General features: G+C 46.7%; 1 protein-coding gene across 1 annotated transcript in view; it reads right to left on the reverse strand.

Moving 5' to 3' along the window:
• The window catches only part of ARHGAP35 (Rho GTPase activating protein 35), a 115,111-nt gene that overhangs the window by 58,313 nt on the left and 38,192 nt on the right, over positions 1–18,606 (reverse strand). The window contains exons 2-3 of the mRNA XM_070387459.1: positions 13,446–17,322; positions 701–845 (exon numbers count right to left, since the gene is read on the reverse strand). Of these exons, the coding sequence (XP_070243560.1) occupies positions 701–845; positions 13,446–17,129 (3,829 nt within the window). The 5' untranslated portion in view covers positions 17,130–17,322. The remainder of the gene's footprint in view (positions 1–700; positions 846–13,445; positions 17,323–18,606) is intronic.

The following is an 18,606-nucleotide window of genomic DNA, read 5'->3' on the forward strand; positions in this document are numbered from 1 at the left end:
CGACATGGCCAAAAAGAAAAGAAAAAAAAAGCGTGTGGGGGGAGGAAGGGAGAAACACCAAGGAGACACGTTATGTTAGAGGAGCTCTAAATGAACAAAATAAATGTTTTTAACACAGGTAAAATTTTATCACTTCAAGAGCAACACAGAAAATCTTAAGACAGTCAGCATTTGTGATAACACCAAGGTGTCAAAGGAATTGGAAATGCAGCTGCTTGATAAGATGGTATATAAGGATTCATTTTTTTACTGCAGGAAAAAAACTCTATCAATATATGAATTTCAGGCACCTGACTGATGGCCAACTACACATTCCTTTTGTTCAACCAAAATGTGTTACTATTTGTGTCCAGAACAGCGTCAAGGTCACTGATAAATGAGCCCCTTTCCCTGCTGAGAGACCTAGAGGGACAGACAGGCCGCACGCCATGACAGGGGGCTGGGGGCACCGAGAGGGTATTCTAATCAGCTTCAACGGCGGTCCTGACGCCACGGCCACTCTCCTCCCACGCACCCAAAGGCCTCACAGCTACACCAAGACGCAGGAGCCATAAGTCCGACAGCTGTCGGGATTACTCAGCACCTTCTCAGAAAGCGTCTCACGGAAACGAGACATGATTCCAGAATCTCCAGATGGCTTACCCTCTAGAAAGCAGCCTGCAGACAGTGAAAACTGTAGCTTCTCTGAGGCGACACTTACCTGTGGCTTCAATGTACTCGATACATCGCTCGATAAACACAGGAATCGGCTTCTCCGGAGTCACCACGGTTGTCAAGGGCACCCCAAAATAGGTACTCTCCCAGGTTGCCTTTGTGATCGATGGCCGGGGTTTGGGCTTTGGTTTCTGTCCAGGGAAGAGGGAAAAACCACACAAAAACAAAGTGAGCCTCAACACACAACCCAAACATCAGTAAGTTCCAGAGGGGAACTCACAGTGGTACGGAAACGGTTAGAAGAAAGACTTCAAGCGGGATAAAGAGACTCACCTACTCATCTCATTCCTCCAAGTATCACACAAGACGCTGGCAAGCTGCCAGGTAGTCACACCTTGAGTACGAAACTGCATTATCAGAACAAAGGTGTTTATAAGAAGCAGGCCGTGTTTATTTAATAACAATGAAAGGACTGGCCAACATCCTTTATCAGGCGTGCAATGGAGTAAACAGGAAATATTCCAAACATTCCACACAGATAATAGATACTATACACTCAAAAGATGGCTAAAATCTTTTTAAAAGATTAAAAAGTGGAATTGAAAACTAGTAATTTCCTTCTTCCAGACAAGAGCGCACACATTCTACTGCAAGTTCCCAGGAAGAACCCGCTCTGATGCATCCGTCTGGGGTTACCTCCCAATGGCTTCTGCACTGGGAGAGGGTAAAACCAACTAATGAGACATGACAAATAAGGTAACTCTTCGTTCCTTCCTAGAAGTCACCTCCCTCATGTAGGAAGAGTAGCAGAAGCAGCGACAGCTACTGGAGAGCTTACTATGTACCAAGGAAGTTCCGGATACCGTTGCTCTTCAACCTTACGGCACTCCATCTCACCAAGGAAAATGTCTCACAGACACAGCGCGGAACCGACAGTGCGAGGGTTCAAACTCAGGAGGCTCTGTCTGCAAAGTCTGTGCTCACAAACATTACTGAGATATTTTGCTCCAAAATTATTCAAACCTTTTATTTTGAAGATCACATGAGGGAAAAAAAAATGCTCTAGACCAATGCTCAGTTTTCTAAAGCTACCTGAAATTTTGGCCTGTTATTAAGTGGCTGCTGCTATCTCCCCGTAGAGACTGCCTGAGGCAAACAGGCCCTGACTTCACACTTTTTATCAAAGAAGTATGGAAAAGAAAGTGACTTACAATTTATCTTCACGTGAAATAATTTAACCAACCTAGCCTCTCTCCAGCATCTTCTACTTACATGAAGTACAACATAACATAAAGGATTTAAGCTTCCAAATCTAACAGAATTTGGGTTTGAATCCCAAGTGACAGGTTCTATGTGGTCAAGTTGCTTAGCACCCGGGGGACAGTACCCTCCTCACAAGGTGGTCCTGAGGGTGACGTGATATGATGCACTGGAAGTGGCTCGGTGCCCAGAGGACACAGTCGCCCAAGAGCGTGAGCTGTTACTCAAAGAGAAGGACTGAGCGTTTTCCATCATTACACACAGCAGCAACCGGACAACAAGGAGTCAACTGAGGCTCTCTCTTAAGGCCGCAGCATTTAAACTATAAGCTGCAGAATCTGACACACAAGGAAGACCACCTGGATTTAAGTGGCGTTCTTTCGGCCAACCCCAATCAGGCAGAACCTGCCAGTCAAAACTACCGTAACAATACCATTGTTCTTCAGTAAAACCTTGAGGCTTCCAAATAAACTGTTGTTATGGAATGGAAAAAAAAAAAACTCTAAGAGAGCTGCCAGGAAGCTATTTCTAATCACTGTAACGCCTCTGACCACAGTTCTAGTAAACAGACAGTAAATGTTAATGTCACACTTCCTCCACCCTCTCAATGCTCGAGCTGATGAAGTGTGTTCTAACAGTTTAAGTTAGCTAGAAAATTTAACTTCCATCACCTGAACACTTCTAAGTACCAAATTCTGGCTTAAATTCTTTATATGTATATTTCATTCCAGATTCACAATAGATCTGTGGGTATGGGTGTTTAAAACTCCATTTCACAGATGAAGAAGCTGAATCCCAGAACAATTCAGTTATTTGCCCCAGTCAGTTCTGACTACAAAACCTGCCCTCTTAACCACTATGGTTCATTACCTTCCCCGGAAAGTTCTTGGGATATGGAGAACAAACAGATGATTAAATAAATGACTGAGGGTACACTGACAATCTGAACTTCTAAAGGTAATAAAGTCTCACATAAAATATACCAGGGATGTTTAAGCTGCTCAAAGAAAGAATGGGGCATGATGACAGCTATTCAAACAGTTACCAGGACTATTTCATGGAAAGAGAGCAGATTATCTTTGTACAGTCATGTTGGGAGAGATTAGACAAAGACAAAGAGGCAATTTTGGCCAGAGGAATTTAAAAAACAAACAACCCCCCCGCCCCAGCTGTTTAAAAAGGACAGGACTGCTCTGTCAATGTTCAAAGCAGAGGCTGCAACCAACGGGCAACACTCACTGTCGAGGAGACCCTGCCGTCAGATGGAAGGCTAGAGCGCTGCTCATACCCTCTCACCTCAGAGTCTAATGAGATCTAATCAAGCTCAGTGCTCAGCTTACAAATGGAGCTTGAGCTCTGGCCACAGTGTCAGCTCCCCTTGTTGAGTGACCCGGATGTTCACTCTCATTCTAAGACTTAAACAAACTCCAAACTTTACAAACTTTACAGAACGCCAAAATAGTCCCTTGAAATAACTGAAGGCTCTCTAGAGTGTCACAAAACCAGGCAGGGATTCTTACGCAACTAATTCCAAACCTTCTGAGGAAGGAAATCAAGACTGCGGTCCAGGCCAAGAGTCGGGCAGGACCGTTGCTATGGCAGGCAACACCGCAGGCATCTGAAGGGTTACTGGGCACATGTCGAGATGGAAATGCCATTCTTCTGAGTGGCCTGCCAGATGTCTCAGTCCCAGGTCAGACATGTGTCACTCATTAGGGCGTCGGCAGAGTGCTCTCAGCAGCAGGTCCTTGGAGAGAAGAAAATAACGCCATCCCAACAGCTATCTTCCTCTGGGCTTGTTCATTAGTGGGCTGGACTGAAAAAAGCAGCCAGCTAGAGGAAACCAAGCCCTGAGAATAAGCTACACATCTGCGTGTCTAAGTTTAGAGTCTGACTGGGTGCAAAATGGAAAAATAAGAGGAATTTATCAGGAGTGGCCGTGTGTTAGACACTCTGTATTAGGTGCTCTGCACTTATGTGAAAGCTCACAACCACCCTTCAAGGTAAGGGTTATTAGCCCCTTTCTACAGATGTGAAATCAGAGGCTCAGAGAGCAGCAGCACTGAGACAGCCAGGGTTCAGAGGCCAGTGACCTGCGAACGTCAAAGCCTCCTGTCCTGTCTCCTTTGTGACCTAGCTCCATGATGAAACGCCACAGACATAAACAAGGGACTGGGTCAGCTCAAAACCTCTTCACTTTGTCCTATGGACAAGCACTTTTTGAATAAATAACACAGTCCATTGTTCTTCATTTCACAGTTTCCTTAAAAAAACCTGTGAAGTTTTTTTTTTTTTAAGGAAAAAACTTTTTTCCTTAAGTTTCCTTAATGCCTGATTCTTAGGCCTGATACTAACCAAGTAGCAAAGAAAGAAATAAACCAACAGTTTCTGCCAGTGTCGCACTGGGGAGAAACAGTGGTTGGAATCTGCCCCCGGCTTCTGGCCTTTCCGAAACAAGTGCATAAAGGGGAAACTCCTGCTTATGGGACACTAAGCCCAGCCCACAGCTCCTCCAAGTTCACAGGGCAAGAAGATTAGAATGCCCGCCACACAGCAAGGAAAAGCCAAGAGAGGAGCCCTCTATCTGTCTGTAAGATGCTGGGTTCTAGAGCCACGTGCGCAGCTGACACTTGAATAAAAACCGTGTCCAATGAAGTGCAAGGCCAGTGTTTCTTCATAGCTTTTCAGTTTAGTTGAGATGAGGACCCTCTCCGTGGGCAGAGTATTTTTCTTCTTCTGACATCGTGCTGCTCTTCCTAGGATGTGAGGAACTGAGGTTCAGAGAGTCTTGTTCATACTGACAGTACTGCATCACAGACTCCCTTTCAAGAAACACATGAGGGAATCAATTCCCTGTGTCACCCTATGGGCACTGGACAAGGAACAGGCATCCATATGCACACAGGGCTGGCTTCCTAACAGGCTAAGTTCCTAGTACACAGGAATCCACGTGATTCTCCTTTTCTCAAAGAAACTTATTTAATTTCTCTTCAGCTGTGCTGGGCCTTCACTGCTGCACTGGGGCTCTCTGGCTGCGGGCGCAGGGGTTGCCCTTCGTTGCGGTGCACGAGCTCCTCTCACTGTAGCGGCCTCTTGTGCTGCAGAGCACGGGCTCTAGAGCTCAGGCTCAGCAGCTGCAGTGCATGGTTTAATTCCTCCGCGGCACGTGGAATCTTCCCAGACGAGGGATCAAGCCCATGTCTCCTGCACTGGCAGGCAGATTCTTATCCACTGCACCACCAGGGAAGCCCGTCTTTCCTTCTAAATGAATTATACCCAACGTCACTAGCAGCAGAGCTAACACTAAGACCAAAGTCCTTCTCTCACCCTCGATGAATTTATAATCTAATTGGTATCAGAGAAGATATGTATCCAGAGCAAGCAGAGGTGCAGGAACAGCTATATAGTGATCCGAAACTGTCAACTTCAAATATTCTCTCCTGGTCTCCATAAATACCCTTGCTGCTGCTGCTGCTAAGTCGTTTCAATCGTGTCCGACTCTGTGCGACCCCAGAGACGGCAGCCCAACAGGCTCCCCCACCCCTGGGATTCTCCAGGCAAGAATACTGGAGTGGGCTGCCATTTTCTTCTCCAATAAATATCCTTATCCATGTCAAATTACTTATCCAGATTTTAAGGTCAGAAAATATGGTCACTGGAGTTGTAACACCTAACACAGCCTTCTAAATGCTTGGTAACCTACCTACGAAAGTAAATAAAAAACAGAATCCAGCCTGTGTTTTTTATTTTTGAGGAGGAATGTCATATACAGAACATAGTCTGGAACAGGGACAGTGTCCTCTGAATGGAGCAATTCTCCCCCTTGAGAGTGAAAGTGATACAATAAGCAAAGCCCGAGAGGATCACCCATATGGTTTGCCAAGCTGTACAATGGCCCACCCTGAACTGACTGTGAAGTGGGCGAAATCTTAGGAAAACCTAGAGATGCTGTAAATTACGTTACTCCAGGTTTTCCCAAGTGTTCTCTTGCATTCCACATCCAACATTACAGCTTTCTGACTGGTGATGATTCTTGCATATTTCCAACACAGCTTCCAAAGGATTTTTTCAATTAAGTTATTCGTTCATGCCCCAAATGTATTTTTGGCTCTGCTGCTCCCGCTTCTGGCTCTGAAAAAAATCTAAGCCCAAGTTTAACAGAAAACCCAAGGATGGAATTGTTCTTACTGGCAAACCCTATTATGAAAGCCCAAATGCTTAGCCTTATCTCCTTCAAACTTGGAGCACCTTCACTTAGGGATGAACCACAGAGCAGCATGAAGTCTCCCAGCAGCCCCAGCCCTCCCTCTTGCAAGAAGGGGAAGGAAAGAAAGGCACGCCATCCCCTCAAAGGCCCCAGACAAACTTATAGACCATAGCTTTTTGCGCCACATGGGCATGAATCTGGGTCAATCCCTGCTGAACAGCCAATGCAACAGGAGGCTAAGCAGAGAGGAGGGCCCACTAGTTTCCGGAAATGTTCATAAACATTCCTGCCCACTTCACCACTCACTGAATCTAGACTTCTCAGAGTTGTGGGGCTCAGTTTTTACCTGCTAGCCTCCTCTCAAATACTGGATAAAAAGTATTTAGAAGGCCTTTCTCTATGGAAGTAGAGGTGATTCCCTGACTCGAGCTGAAATAACATGAATTTCTACAATGATGTATCAGTATCACCAGGCAGTAGAGGAGAACAAGTTGGCTCAGTGAAAGTCAGAGCAATCTTCTGTTCTTTGAAAAATAGATTGAGGTTGCCTATTGTCATTTTTTTTTTAAAGAACAGGTGTGCTAAGCTAAAGCAGATAGTTAAAGATAGCCTATTTTTGTCACCAAAAACAAACTACAGCAGTTCTTTGGGCTTAAAATAAACTGAGAACCCAGTGACACCAGTTCAAAACAATTTCTCAAAGTTCCAGTTGCTATTTCAGCGTCTCCATGCCTTTTTTGTCCTCTATTCAAGCAGACACTGAAGCTAGAAACAAACCATCACGCTGTTCTTAGGGGGCAGTGTGGGGAAATAGATGTTTCTAGATAATAACCAGAGTCCTTTGTCTGAAATGAACAAGTTGACTGGGCTGACTGAGTGCTCCAAATGTGTGCCTGGCTACTGAATATTACCATCTTTCTCGGAGGCTGGACTCTAAAAACCCACAGAAAACAGAAGTCAGAAGACTGGGGTTCCCAAATCTCAACTCCTCCACTTAGTAACCATACTAACCTGGGGGCACCAAATGAGCCTCAGTGTCCTCATCTCTAACACCTGGATTTTAAAAAATCACTCCCTTAAGACTGGCAAGAGAAACAGATGATGAAGATGTACCCCAATATTCATCACAGCACTGTTTATAATAGCCAGGACATGGAAGCAACCTAGATATCCATCAGCAGATGAATGGATAAGAAAGCTGTGGTACATATACACAATGGAGTATTACTCAGCCATTAAAAAGAATACATTTGAATCAGTTCTAATGAGGTGGATGAAACTGGAGCCTATTATACAGAGTGAAGTAAGCCAGAAAGAAAAACACCAATACAGTATACTAACGCATATATATGGAATTTAGAAAGATGGTAACAATAACTGTGTATACGAGACAGCAAAAGAGACACTGATGTATAGAACAGTCTTTTGGACTCTGTGGGAGAGGGAGAGGGTGGGATGATTTGGGAGAATGGCATTGAAACATGTATAATATCATATATGAAACGAGTCGCCAGTCCAGGTTCGATGCATGATACTGGATGCTTGGGGCTGGTGCACTGGGACGACCCAGAGGGATGGTATGGGGGAGGAGGGTTCAGGATGGGGAACACATGTATACCTGTGGCAGATTCATTTTGATATATGGCAAAACCAATACAATATTGTAAAGTTAAAAAATAAAATAAAATTAAACAAACAAAAAAAATGGTGTGAGAATGCCTGGCACTGGGCCTGGCATACAGGCAGTGTCCAGCAAGTATAGGGAAGTGTCTGCAGAGCCTATCACAGGGATCCACAGTCTCTGATTTTCTGCCTGCTTCTCCCTCACTCTCTGCACATGCCACATTTTCTCAGCTCCAAGTCCCACACCTTTTTCTCAAAACTTTACCCCAAGAAGCCTCCATGTTCACTGACTTTTGCCTGCTTTACCCCTTAAATCTCAGTTTTAGGACTCCCCTGGTGGTCCAGTGGTTAAGAATCTGTCAGCCAGTGCAGGGGACATAGGTTTGATCCCCGGTCCACGAAGATTCCACATGCCTGGGAGCCACCAAGCCTGTGCAACACAGCTACTGAGCCCACGCACCTGGAGCCCGTGGTCTGCAACAAGAGAAGCCACCACCACGAGAAGCCCACACACCACAATGAAGAGGAGCCCCCTCCTGCTGCAACTAGAAAAAGCCCTGCATGCGCCAAGCAAGACCCAGTACAGCCAAAAATAAATGATTACCAAAAAAAAGTCTCAGCTTTATGTATCGTTTCCTCAGGGAGCTTTCCTGGATAGCTTACCCTAGTTGAGGGTAAAACTCCTTGCTATACAATCCCTTAGCACCCTGTACCGTCACTCTGGCCACATTCAAAATGTATGTAAACACATGGATAAAAATCTGTCTTTCTCTGTTATGGTAAACTAGATGAACACAAGCACAACTACCACCTGTGTGACACTCAGCACAAGGCCAGGCATACAAGTGCTCAGGGAACGCCCGTGCATGGAGCTGAACGTTTCTTTCCTGAAAGAGTGAATGGACATGTGCTTTGGAGCAAGCGTGCAAGAGTGCTAAGTCGCTTCAGTCGTGTCCAACTCTTTGCAACCCTGTGGACTACAGCCCATCAGGCCCCTCTGTCCATGGAATTCTCTAGGCAAGAATACTGGAGTGGGTTGCTATGCCCTTCTCCAGGGGATCTTCCTGACCCAGGAATCAAATCTGCATCGCTTATATCTCATGCATTGGCAGGCGGGGTTTTTTTTACCACTAGCGGCATGTGGGAGGCCCTTGGAGCAAGAGCATTTCTTTTCAAAGAAAAAATTCTTTCAGGAATCAGAAAATCCAAGGTCCAGTCGGCATCCCAACACCATTTTTAAGATCAAGGTATTCATCTGGCCTTAGAGAGCTCAGATAGGGCCAGCCTCTTCTGGAGCGCACACTGGGAGTCCTTCCCGGGTAGGTTACAAAGAGCTCATGTTTCACACCATTCAGCCTGTCAAAATGCAGCATCCCTCCCGGTGAGGGAGCAGTCCAACTCCCCAGCTGGTTTTTATTCACACTAGAAACTTTAACTCCGTTCTAGGCCTCACAAAATGAGAGCTGTGTCCACACAAAGCCACAACAACCAGCCAATTCACTGAATCCGATGAAATAAGCCAATTCACCGGGGGGGACACAAACTGTCAAACTGGTTACTTGGTGCCTTATAGACCAAACAATGCGTGATTGAATTGGTTTGCTTTTCAATAGGTTGTCTTGTCATGTGGTAGCTAGAGTGACTCAAAGATTTTCTTTATGATTCTGTTTTGTCTATTTTTTTAAAACACAAAATAAGAGCACACCAGATAGAAGGGTAAACAGCCAATAGCGTCTTCTCTTTAAATCCGTGGTCAAGCACACTGAATTCAGCAATGTGAGCCTGCCCAAACAGTACATTTTGTGGACCAAGGCGCTCCAGCCTGTTCTTTGGCTTTAAAATAAGACCCTGCTGCTCCTGATCTCATCTTTGCAAACGCACGGTGCTGGGAGACAGAGACCATGTGCAACGACAACTCTCTACGGACAAAGCATCTATTCATGGACCCCACTGAAGTGCAATCGTAGATTTTCAATTTCATTCAGCTGAGTGCGGAAGGCTCCCACTATGAGGGTGGGTTGCTAAATGGTTCAGCTGGGAAAAGGACCCGGAATGAGAGTGAGCTTCAGAGTCTGCACTTCATTATTAGAAACGAAAGCCATTCCCTGAACTCCAACTCCAGTTTTACAGTAAAGAGCTAATCCAGAATATCAGCCAAGGGCACTGAGCAATTTTTCTTTCTCCACATGACACAGCTACTCGGAGCATAGCTTTTTTGGCTGTTGTTAGGCTTGTTGATAAGGTAAGGGCTGAGAAAGCAGCTAAGTGACATATAGGGTTAAAACTTAGAGAAAAGGGAGGGACAGTGTTGGGTCCCTAAAGCTCTCAGCTAGACCAGACCAGCGTTCTCCTGTCCTTGAATTCAACATGCGCATTTTCACCGTTAAGTCTTTCCTTTCCTCACAGCACTTCTTCAATTCTACTCATTCTTCAAGGTCAAGTTAAATAACGATGAATGCTCATCCAGCCCGCAGTTCACTGTGTTTTCATGCACAGTCTCATTCCATTTCTCGCACCCTATGAGAGAAGTGCTACTGCGTTGGCTCCTCTTGCTGAAGGGACATGGGAGGTGAATCTCGTCCCCAAAGCCCCAGCAAGGACGAGGAGGAACTGGAGGAACTGGCATCTGATGGAGGCCCCCGGCTCCCAGAGCCCGGCTCCCCACCACCGCACACTGCATGACCTTAACCAGCCCCAGCACAGGATGCCTGCGCCCTTGCCCTTCGAGGCAGACCACCTATTTTCAGAAGCTGTGCGCGTCTCGCTGCCTCCCCTGGGTGCTGCGGCGTGGGTGAGAGCGACCTGTGCCATTTCCCCAGTGGTGTCTGGCGAGTGGGAGGGACTAAGCGTGTTGTTTCCCACTACCACCTGGCTCTCCCCTCACTTCAAATAAATACTGTACTGCTCTGTCATGCCAATAAAAGTCAGAGACCAGATGCCCCTGTGTAGGGGGATTTGGCACTCTCTGCCCCATGGGATCTTGCTTTTCCAGTAGAACAAGTGTCAGTCTGATTCCTTAACAACAACAGATTTTAATAGAAGGTTTGTGTCCATCAGGAACAGAATCAAGACTCCGCTTCTCTCTGCATTAGGATGACAAAGCAGCGAGGCTCCTTTTAAGGCACCATTTTCCAAGGCAGGAAAAGACATTTTCACCTTTTACTCACTCTTTCCAAAGGATACTCCTAAATGACTTCTGGCACGCTATTGCTCTGGGGCCAGAGGTAATCGTTTCTGTTTGACTTGAAGAGGTGGGGCCCAGATAACCAGGAGGGACGGGAAGCCGGTCACTCCTTGCACGCTGACCCATATGAGGCAATTCTAGGTGAGGAGATGCACGTGACCAGCATGGAGGCGGCTATCTCAGAGGTCCCTGTAGCCAGCGGTTCTCTGCAGAGCCTACTCTTTAGAGCACAGCTTGTTTGGGGATGCGTTTTACAAGCATTATTTTCAACAGTATTATAAATGTAGCTAGAAGTCAGAAAAACAGTTCTAATTCACAGTGTGGTATTATGCCACCTCCCTAATTCCCAGGTGTGCAAACACCCCCACAATTAGAAGACTGTCAGCATTTCGATAAGCTGTGCCTGCAACAGTCTTCACTTGGAGGAGGAGAGGAAAGTCACAGTGTTCAAAATGTTTGGATTCCAGGATCATCAAACAGGAGAGCTCCGGGGAAACACTGGCAGGCTAGTCAGGCTACTTTCTGGCTTCTGACATAAGAACTGCTTTCCACTGGCCTGCCCACCACTAGCTTTTAGAGAACAAAATACTGATGGCAGATGAAGGTTGACAAAAGTAAAACCAAACATGGGGAGAGCAAACAGAAGACTGTCCACGCTGTTTATCAACCTTGAGCTCAGAATGGGAGGGGAACAGAATACACAGTGATACTGCCCTGCCCCTTCTGACACGCCATAGGTCAGAGCTCTGGACGCTCTGGCCATGGCGGCAGAGGGGCAGGCTGTATGCCGTCCGGGGACAGGCAGGGTGTGAACAGGCTTTCCCTGTGAGGGCCACGGCACAAGGTCCTCCATCTCCAAGGGCCCTCTCAGCCAATATGAGCCATAGAACTGGCCTCCAGATAGCATTCTACATCAGAATTGTCAGCTCTCAAAACAGCCTGGACTCAAGAGCCCTCTGGTTTGGTATATCTTGCAATGATGAAAGCTTGGGACAACCTTTCTTCCAAAGTTCCCTGAAACACTTTGAGATACATGACTTTGTTCTCTGCCATTTCACAGCAGGGAAAGGAGCAAAAACTTTCAATGAAGAGAAACCATCCTGTACACCAGCGGTCCCCAACCTTTTTGGCACCAGGGAGCGATACTGGGAAGGAGGTGGGGTGGTTTCCAGATGATTCACGCTCAGTACAGTCAGGGTGCACTTTGTTTCTAATCTAATGTCGCCGCAGATCTGACAGGAGGTACCAGCTGGCAGCCTGGACCCTGGGGCCCCCTGCATACACAATGCTGGGGGACGGCCTGTGTCTAAGCGTTCTGTCGTGGTGTCTCACTGACACCTCCTCTGAGAAATAAAGGGTGTTTCCCCTACTCTAACTAGGGGAAATAAAGTTGGGAAACGTCTTTTAGATCTCAAGGTCTAAGTCCACAAGGACAGAGCGCACTGCCCTTTACACGGCACTCCGCCTGCCGCTGCGCTGGGCTGTGTCCCCTGCGTCTGGCAGCAGGCCTGGCATTCCTACACACAGTCGGCCTTTCCCCCTTCCCACCCCACCTGTGGTCCCTGAATCAAATCTGCAAGCAGTAGCAACTCACTTAAAAGAGCTGGAGGGCACTTCCATTTTACAAACATGGGACAGGTTTATAACCTGCAGAGGCAAGATTATTTTTCATTTATGTAACTGAAGACCCTTCAATGATTTACGTGTTCAAGTAAAATAATCATCCAATTTTTCCCTACCTAAAACGCAGCAACCTTTACAGATCATCAAGGGGAAAAAGGAGTATTTAAGAGATGTATGGATGAAACGTTCCTTTCTCAGTCAAAGACTAAGGACCATGATGCTGGATTCTGGTGTTTCAGTGAAGAAAGGCCAAGCATGTCGTCACCAGCTCGCTGCTTGTCCGGATACTGACAAGTTCTACGTGATCTGCTCATTTCAGTAATTACCTAACTACTGTTTTGGACAAAGACTTCTCAGGTTATCCCTCCAAAAGTCCTTACCACTTGAGAGCTACCAGTAGTAGCTTTCTGAGACGCTGTTTACTTTTTTCCAACTTTTTATTTTGTATTAGGGTATAGCCAATTAGCAACGTTGTGACAGTTTCAGGTGAACAAGGAAGAAACTCAGGCACATACACATGCATCCATTCTCCCCCAAACTCCCCTTCCATCCAGGCTGCCACACGACCTTGAGCGGAGTTCCATGAGCTGCACCGGAGTCCTTATTGGTGATCCGTGTTAAATACAGCCGTGTGCAGGTGTAGATCCCAAACTCCCTAAATATCCCTTCTATCCTCCAACCGTAAGTTCCTTCCCTAAGTCTGTCTCTTTCTGTTTTGTAAGTTCATTTGTATCATTTCAACACTGCTTACTTTTTAAGGCAAGTCAAGGAGGAAACACACACACAGCGGTTTTTAGCCAGGGTAAGCTGTCCTTGAAAATCTCTGTCATCATCAATGAACTCTCCCCAAGATGCTGTACAAGTCACTCCAAGAGCTCTAAAGTCGTGTCTTACCTTAGTGTTTCTTCTTAGACTGCGAAGAATATTCCTCCTCCTCGGGTCTTCATCGGTCTCATATGGAATGACAGCGTTGTCTCCTTTATAACCCTGGGATGCCTGATCCTCCTCTTTCTTTCGGATGGGCCCAAGCTCGTCATCGCTCCCCACGCTGAAGCTGGTTCGGTAACTAGCAAACCTCCCCAGCCGGCTGCATCTCGTCCTGTACAGCACTGGCTTGCTCACCATGGATACCTTGCGGCCCCGCTCCAAGGAGCTGGTGTCCATTTCGCTGTCGGAACCGTTCCCGCTGCCGTTGGACTGGGCTTTGTTGATGTTCCGAATGGTGATGATCTTGCCCTGTGTGCTGTCGTGGGGCACCGAGTATATGTTTTCTTCTTCATTCCTTGGCTTGACCACAGCGTCCATGGGTTCAGCATAATCAGAAGGATCGAACCCGTCTGGAGGTAGCCAGGTGCTCGACGAGACGGACTTCCTCTGTGCATCTCTGTGGCCCTGGTCCAGGTAAGACAGGTCCCCCTTGGTGATCTCAAAATGCACAGGAGGCTTTGGTCTGACTGGCGGAGGCACCTTGTTGTTCAGTTTACTCTCAAAGTTGCTCATGATGAAGGACAGCCCATCATTTCCCTCCAGTTCCATAGAGAGCTTGGAATGGTCTTTGGACAGAGAGGGCAATGGTGTGTCTTCTCGAAACATGCTGTACGATGGGGTCTCGATGTCCTCCTCTGAGTCCTGCAGGTTGGAGTTGCAGAGTGGGGAGCCTGCCCGGGGGGAGTTAAACACCTCTTCGGTGGTGCTGCAGGCCTCGGCAGCATTGTCGTACATATGCGTAGCCTCAATGATGTTCTTTTTGTCCACCACATCTTTAAAAAAGGGGTGGAAGATCTCCAGTTTATGCTGGGGTTGGCTACAGGGGATACTCGTGAACCTCCCATCAATTTCTTGAGCGATCTCCTCCCCTTCGGTCAGCTGCTCCCGACTTAAGTCATTATCCAGGACATCTATAGCGCCGTCAGTGAGTGCAACCAGCTGAACAGGGATAATATCCTGCACTTCACAGAGAAAGGCACGTAACATAGCCAAGGAGGCCTTACGTTTGGCTGAGTAAAAAACAATGTACCCATGGACCAATCGGCTTTTTCGGACGCTAAATGAGGAATGGTATGAAAGAATAGACAGTTCGATGCGCTTCTTGTGTAGTCCGATTGGGAGTTCAAGTAAAACAGAGTTGTTGCTTCCACAGTGGGAAGATTTACAGGTTTGGGACTGAAGGACAGGAAAGAGTATGTCGTCTGCACTAAAAGGATCCCCACACATCAGACACATGACGATCCGCAGGTCGACGTCAGCCAGGTCTTTGATGCTAGCGGTAGAACTGACCAGGTTTAAGTTGCGCTTGGAGTCCAGGAGACCTTTCAAAACCTGACTGATCTGCTTCTCGTTGATGTTGCGCCCGTAACCGATGCCGGCGGAAGCAGGGTCAAGAAAGACACACTGAAGTTTGCTAGCAATCTGCTGACCCTGCTGTATTAAGCTGTGCAGGGTCTCTCCACTGGTGTCTCCTCTTTTGTTAACCAAAATTAAAGTCAGGGGGAGATGGGCTAAATGATTATCTCGCCGGCCAAGCGTGGACTCTCTGCTCTTCTCTATACTTTCTACCACATACGACAGAGACTCCTTTGAATTGTAAAGGCAGAGACAACCATGGGGCTGAAACGTTGGTGTTTGGAAAGAGTTCACAGGAAGCCTGACGTTCCCTTCTATTGGCCTCAGGGAGAGCTCATACATTTTCCCGTCTATTACATACTTGTCATCATTTGTACAAAGAGCTCGAATCTCATTGGCCAGCTCTCGGGCAAGGCCGTCCTTGCCCAAGATCACCAAGTTGATTCTATCAATGTTGGGGTCAGAGAGTGAATTCTTCTGATTCCGGTCAGACGGTCGGATAAACCGAGAACTAACCAAGTGCTCAATCTTAGCGTCCACGCAGGAGGGGCAGCTAGGACACGTCTCCTTGGTTGGGTGGTACACGAAATGAATGTGCTTCAGAATGAGGGCATCCCGCTCCGCTTGGAGCTTCTGCAACGCTTTAAACCGCTGTTCCTCCCCAAGCACATCCTGGATGACACCCATCTTCTCCTTGCTGGGCTTAGCATCCAGCTCCAGCTCATAAAACAACTCTGAATATTCCAGCAGCAGCTCCTGAAACTCTTCCTTCGCTTTGTCTATAATCTGCTTTTGGTGTTTGCCATAAATATCCATGTATACAGATTCCTCTAGCCACTGGTAGAAATCTTCGTTCATAATAAAACTGCGGGCCTCTTCCCAAGGCTTGCCAGGAGTGATGAAAGGAGAGGTCTCCAGGTTTTCTTTAAACGCCCTTCTCATCTCAGCTCGTTTCCTCTCGTTCCGTAGCTTCTCTAAGTGGGCCTCGTACAGCTGCTCTGCGGGGACGGTGTCCATTAAGTCAAAGGGAATCCGCTCATTCTCCATGTTGTCAATGTGGCTGGTGGCATCCCACGGCGTCTCCTCAAGCACAACAAACCACTTCAAGAATTCTGGCTTGGTCTCCAGCAGCTTTTTGGCTTTTATGCAGCTTAGGTGGTCTATTTCATCTAGGTTGGGGATAAGAGCTTCAAAAGCTAAGGGCAGGGCTGCCAGGTACAGCTTCCTCCTGCGCTCAATGTGCTCATGCTTGAGGCGATGGATGTGCTGGAGAAACAGCTTCTTGGCTTTCTGAGTCCCTTCCAGGTAGACATAGTCCTGGTACTCAGGAGAGGCCTGCATCTTTCGGCTGACGCTCAACCAGTTCTCGTTGTGGTTTTTCACGATGCGACTCACCAGCCACTCATATTTGTCTTTTGCTGTAGCTATCTGTTGGCTCTGCTGCTTGAGAGCTTCAAAGTACGGAATGATTTTTGTCTTTCCCCGACTCTTGTCAATGAGTTGCACTAAGGTGCTGAAAGCTAAGTCCACATTTACATTGGATCTTGCTGAGGTTTCCACAACCTGGAGGTTCTTTTTGCTTAAGGCAAAAGTATGCGCATCTCTAATGTACCGCTCAACACCCTCATCACACTTTGTCAGGACAACCACTATGGGCTTTTTTGTTTTTGCGAGCTGATTGTAGAGATTAGAGACGAACTTGAGCTGGTCATCAAAGTTCCTATTCATGCCCCTGCTAACATCAATACCAAGAAGAAAACCATCAATCAGCAGCTTTCCATCTGGCATTTGCTTCTGCTCAAAGTCCTGCTCCAGCCCCAGCTGGTCAGTGCAAAAGTACATGAGTTTTTCAGCTGATGCAAGCTTGGTTGCAGCGGCTCTCTTGATATACGGCTGCAGGGTCGTGCTCCGATGAGGCTGAAAAGTCTGATCATCAATGAATTCAGTCTGCTCCACAACGTGCATTTTACATTCCACACAATCCTCCAGGGAACGGCCGACTTCTCCCCAGTAGAGAAAGTGGTCATTATTGACCACTCGCCCACCAAAGTCACTGGTGCTAAGGACAGAGGTATGGTCCAAATGAAACTCATCTGCGCTCGGGCGCACGAAGCGGTTGCACAAACAGGACTTCCCAATGCCGCACTGGCCCTTCTCCTTCTCCGTCCCAGACAATCCCACCACGCTGATGTTGTAGGTGGGAATGCGGACATCTTGCTTTCTTGCCATCATCATCGTCGACACATCCTGCCACAATCTGCCACTTCCAAGATCAGATTAGTGTTTTCCCGTGGACCCAAAGGCTTCCCCACATTATCAGTGGGGGCTGGCTGCCCACGAAGCAAAAGTGTCAGATCTCATAGTGTTTGTATACCAGTACGAGGTCAGTTTTTGCCACCTCTCATCGCCGAATAGCCAACATTTCCTCCTAGATGGGGGGAGAGAAAAAAAGAAAACCAATCAGTGTCATAATTTTGAACCCAATTTTAATCACCAAACGAGCAAAATCCAATTTCGTTCTTCAACAAACAAATAATTACAGTAAACATCAAGTATACCAGGCCTTAAGCTAGGTAAAGCCATAAGAGCAAGTAAAGACTGACATCTGTGTGCCTTCGAGAGGTACAGTATCATCTACTGGAGGAAGACGCCTCAGGAAGCAGCGTGCTGAGGAGTAAAACAAGGGCCTGCATGCTCCGCGGAGGGACAGCTGACTCTGGGGCTAGGGCAGGAGTGGCACAGCATGAGCCTGGAACAACGTGTTGTAACAGAAGGGAAGGATGCCTTGAAAGGATGACAGGGCACCTCATGAGGACGCAGGAACTGGTTTCAAGGGGTACCGACTGGTCAAATATGGGACACTCTGGACACCAAAATGATTAAGTACAAAAATGAATTACAATCCACTGCAAAAAACAGGAACCTGGGTTCATACTACTGCATCAGACAATTATCACTTAACGCTAATCTAGGGGGGGAATTTTGATTAGGAGCAGGATTTTGTACAGAAGTGAGGTTTCTCCTGACAGACTATTTAATAGACGCAAAGGGAAGATGAAAAACAAATGCTAATTATACACTGGAGATACTGGACAACACTCTGAGTAATGAAAAACGACCACCATCAAAGAGGCCAGAAGGACACCAGGGGCCTCCAGATGCGACGCCCTGGAGAACACAACATCCCCGCGCAGTGTGGTGGCCTGGAATGCCTTACACCTCAGCCTAACCACAGGAAACGCCAAACACAAAATGAGCAAGATTCCATTAAGGTGATGGTGGTGGGGTCAGGGGGGAGTCCTGTTTAAAAAAAAAAAAAAAAAAATTCAGTGTCATACTAGACAAAGAATGGCTTTGTAAAGAAATATTCCAGACAACAGGAGGCTACAGAGACATTATAAGTAGGTGCGATTATCAGATCCTAGACTGAATTCTATATGGGGTGGGGGTGGAGGGGCTGCAGGAGGAAGGCTACATGGCACATCATTAGATCAATTGGTGACACTATACTATGACTGGATATGATTAAAAGTATTTTATCAGTGTCAATTTATGAAGTTTATAACTATCACGTGAGAGAAGAGCCCTTTTCTTAGGAAATGCACACTTAAGTATTAAGAGAGAAAAGACCATAATGGACATGACTGGTTCAAAAAAAAATTACATCTATATATTGAGAAAGAATAATGCAAATGAAGTAAAATATTAACAA

Source organism: Bos mutus, chromosome 18 (genome assembly GCF_027580195.1).
Source record: "Bos mutus isolate GX-2022 chromosome 18, NWIPB_WYAK_1.1, whole genome shotgun sequence".
NCBI classification, from domain to species: Eukaryota; Metazoa; Chordata; class Mammalia; order Artiodactyla; family Bovidae; genus Bos; species Bos mutus.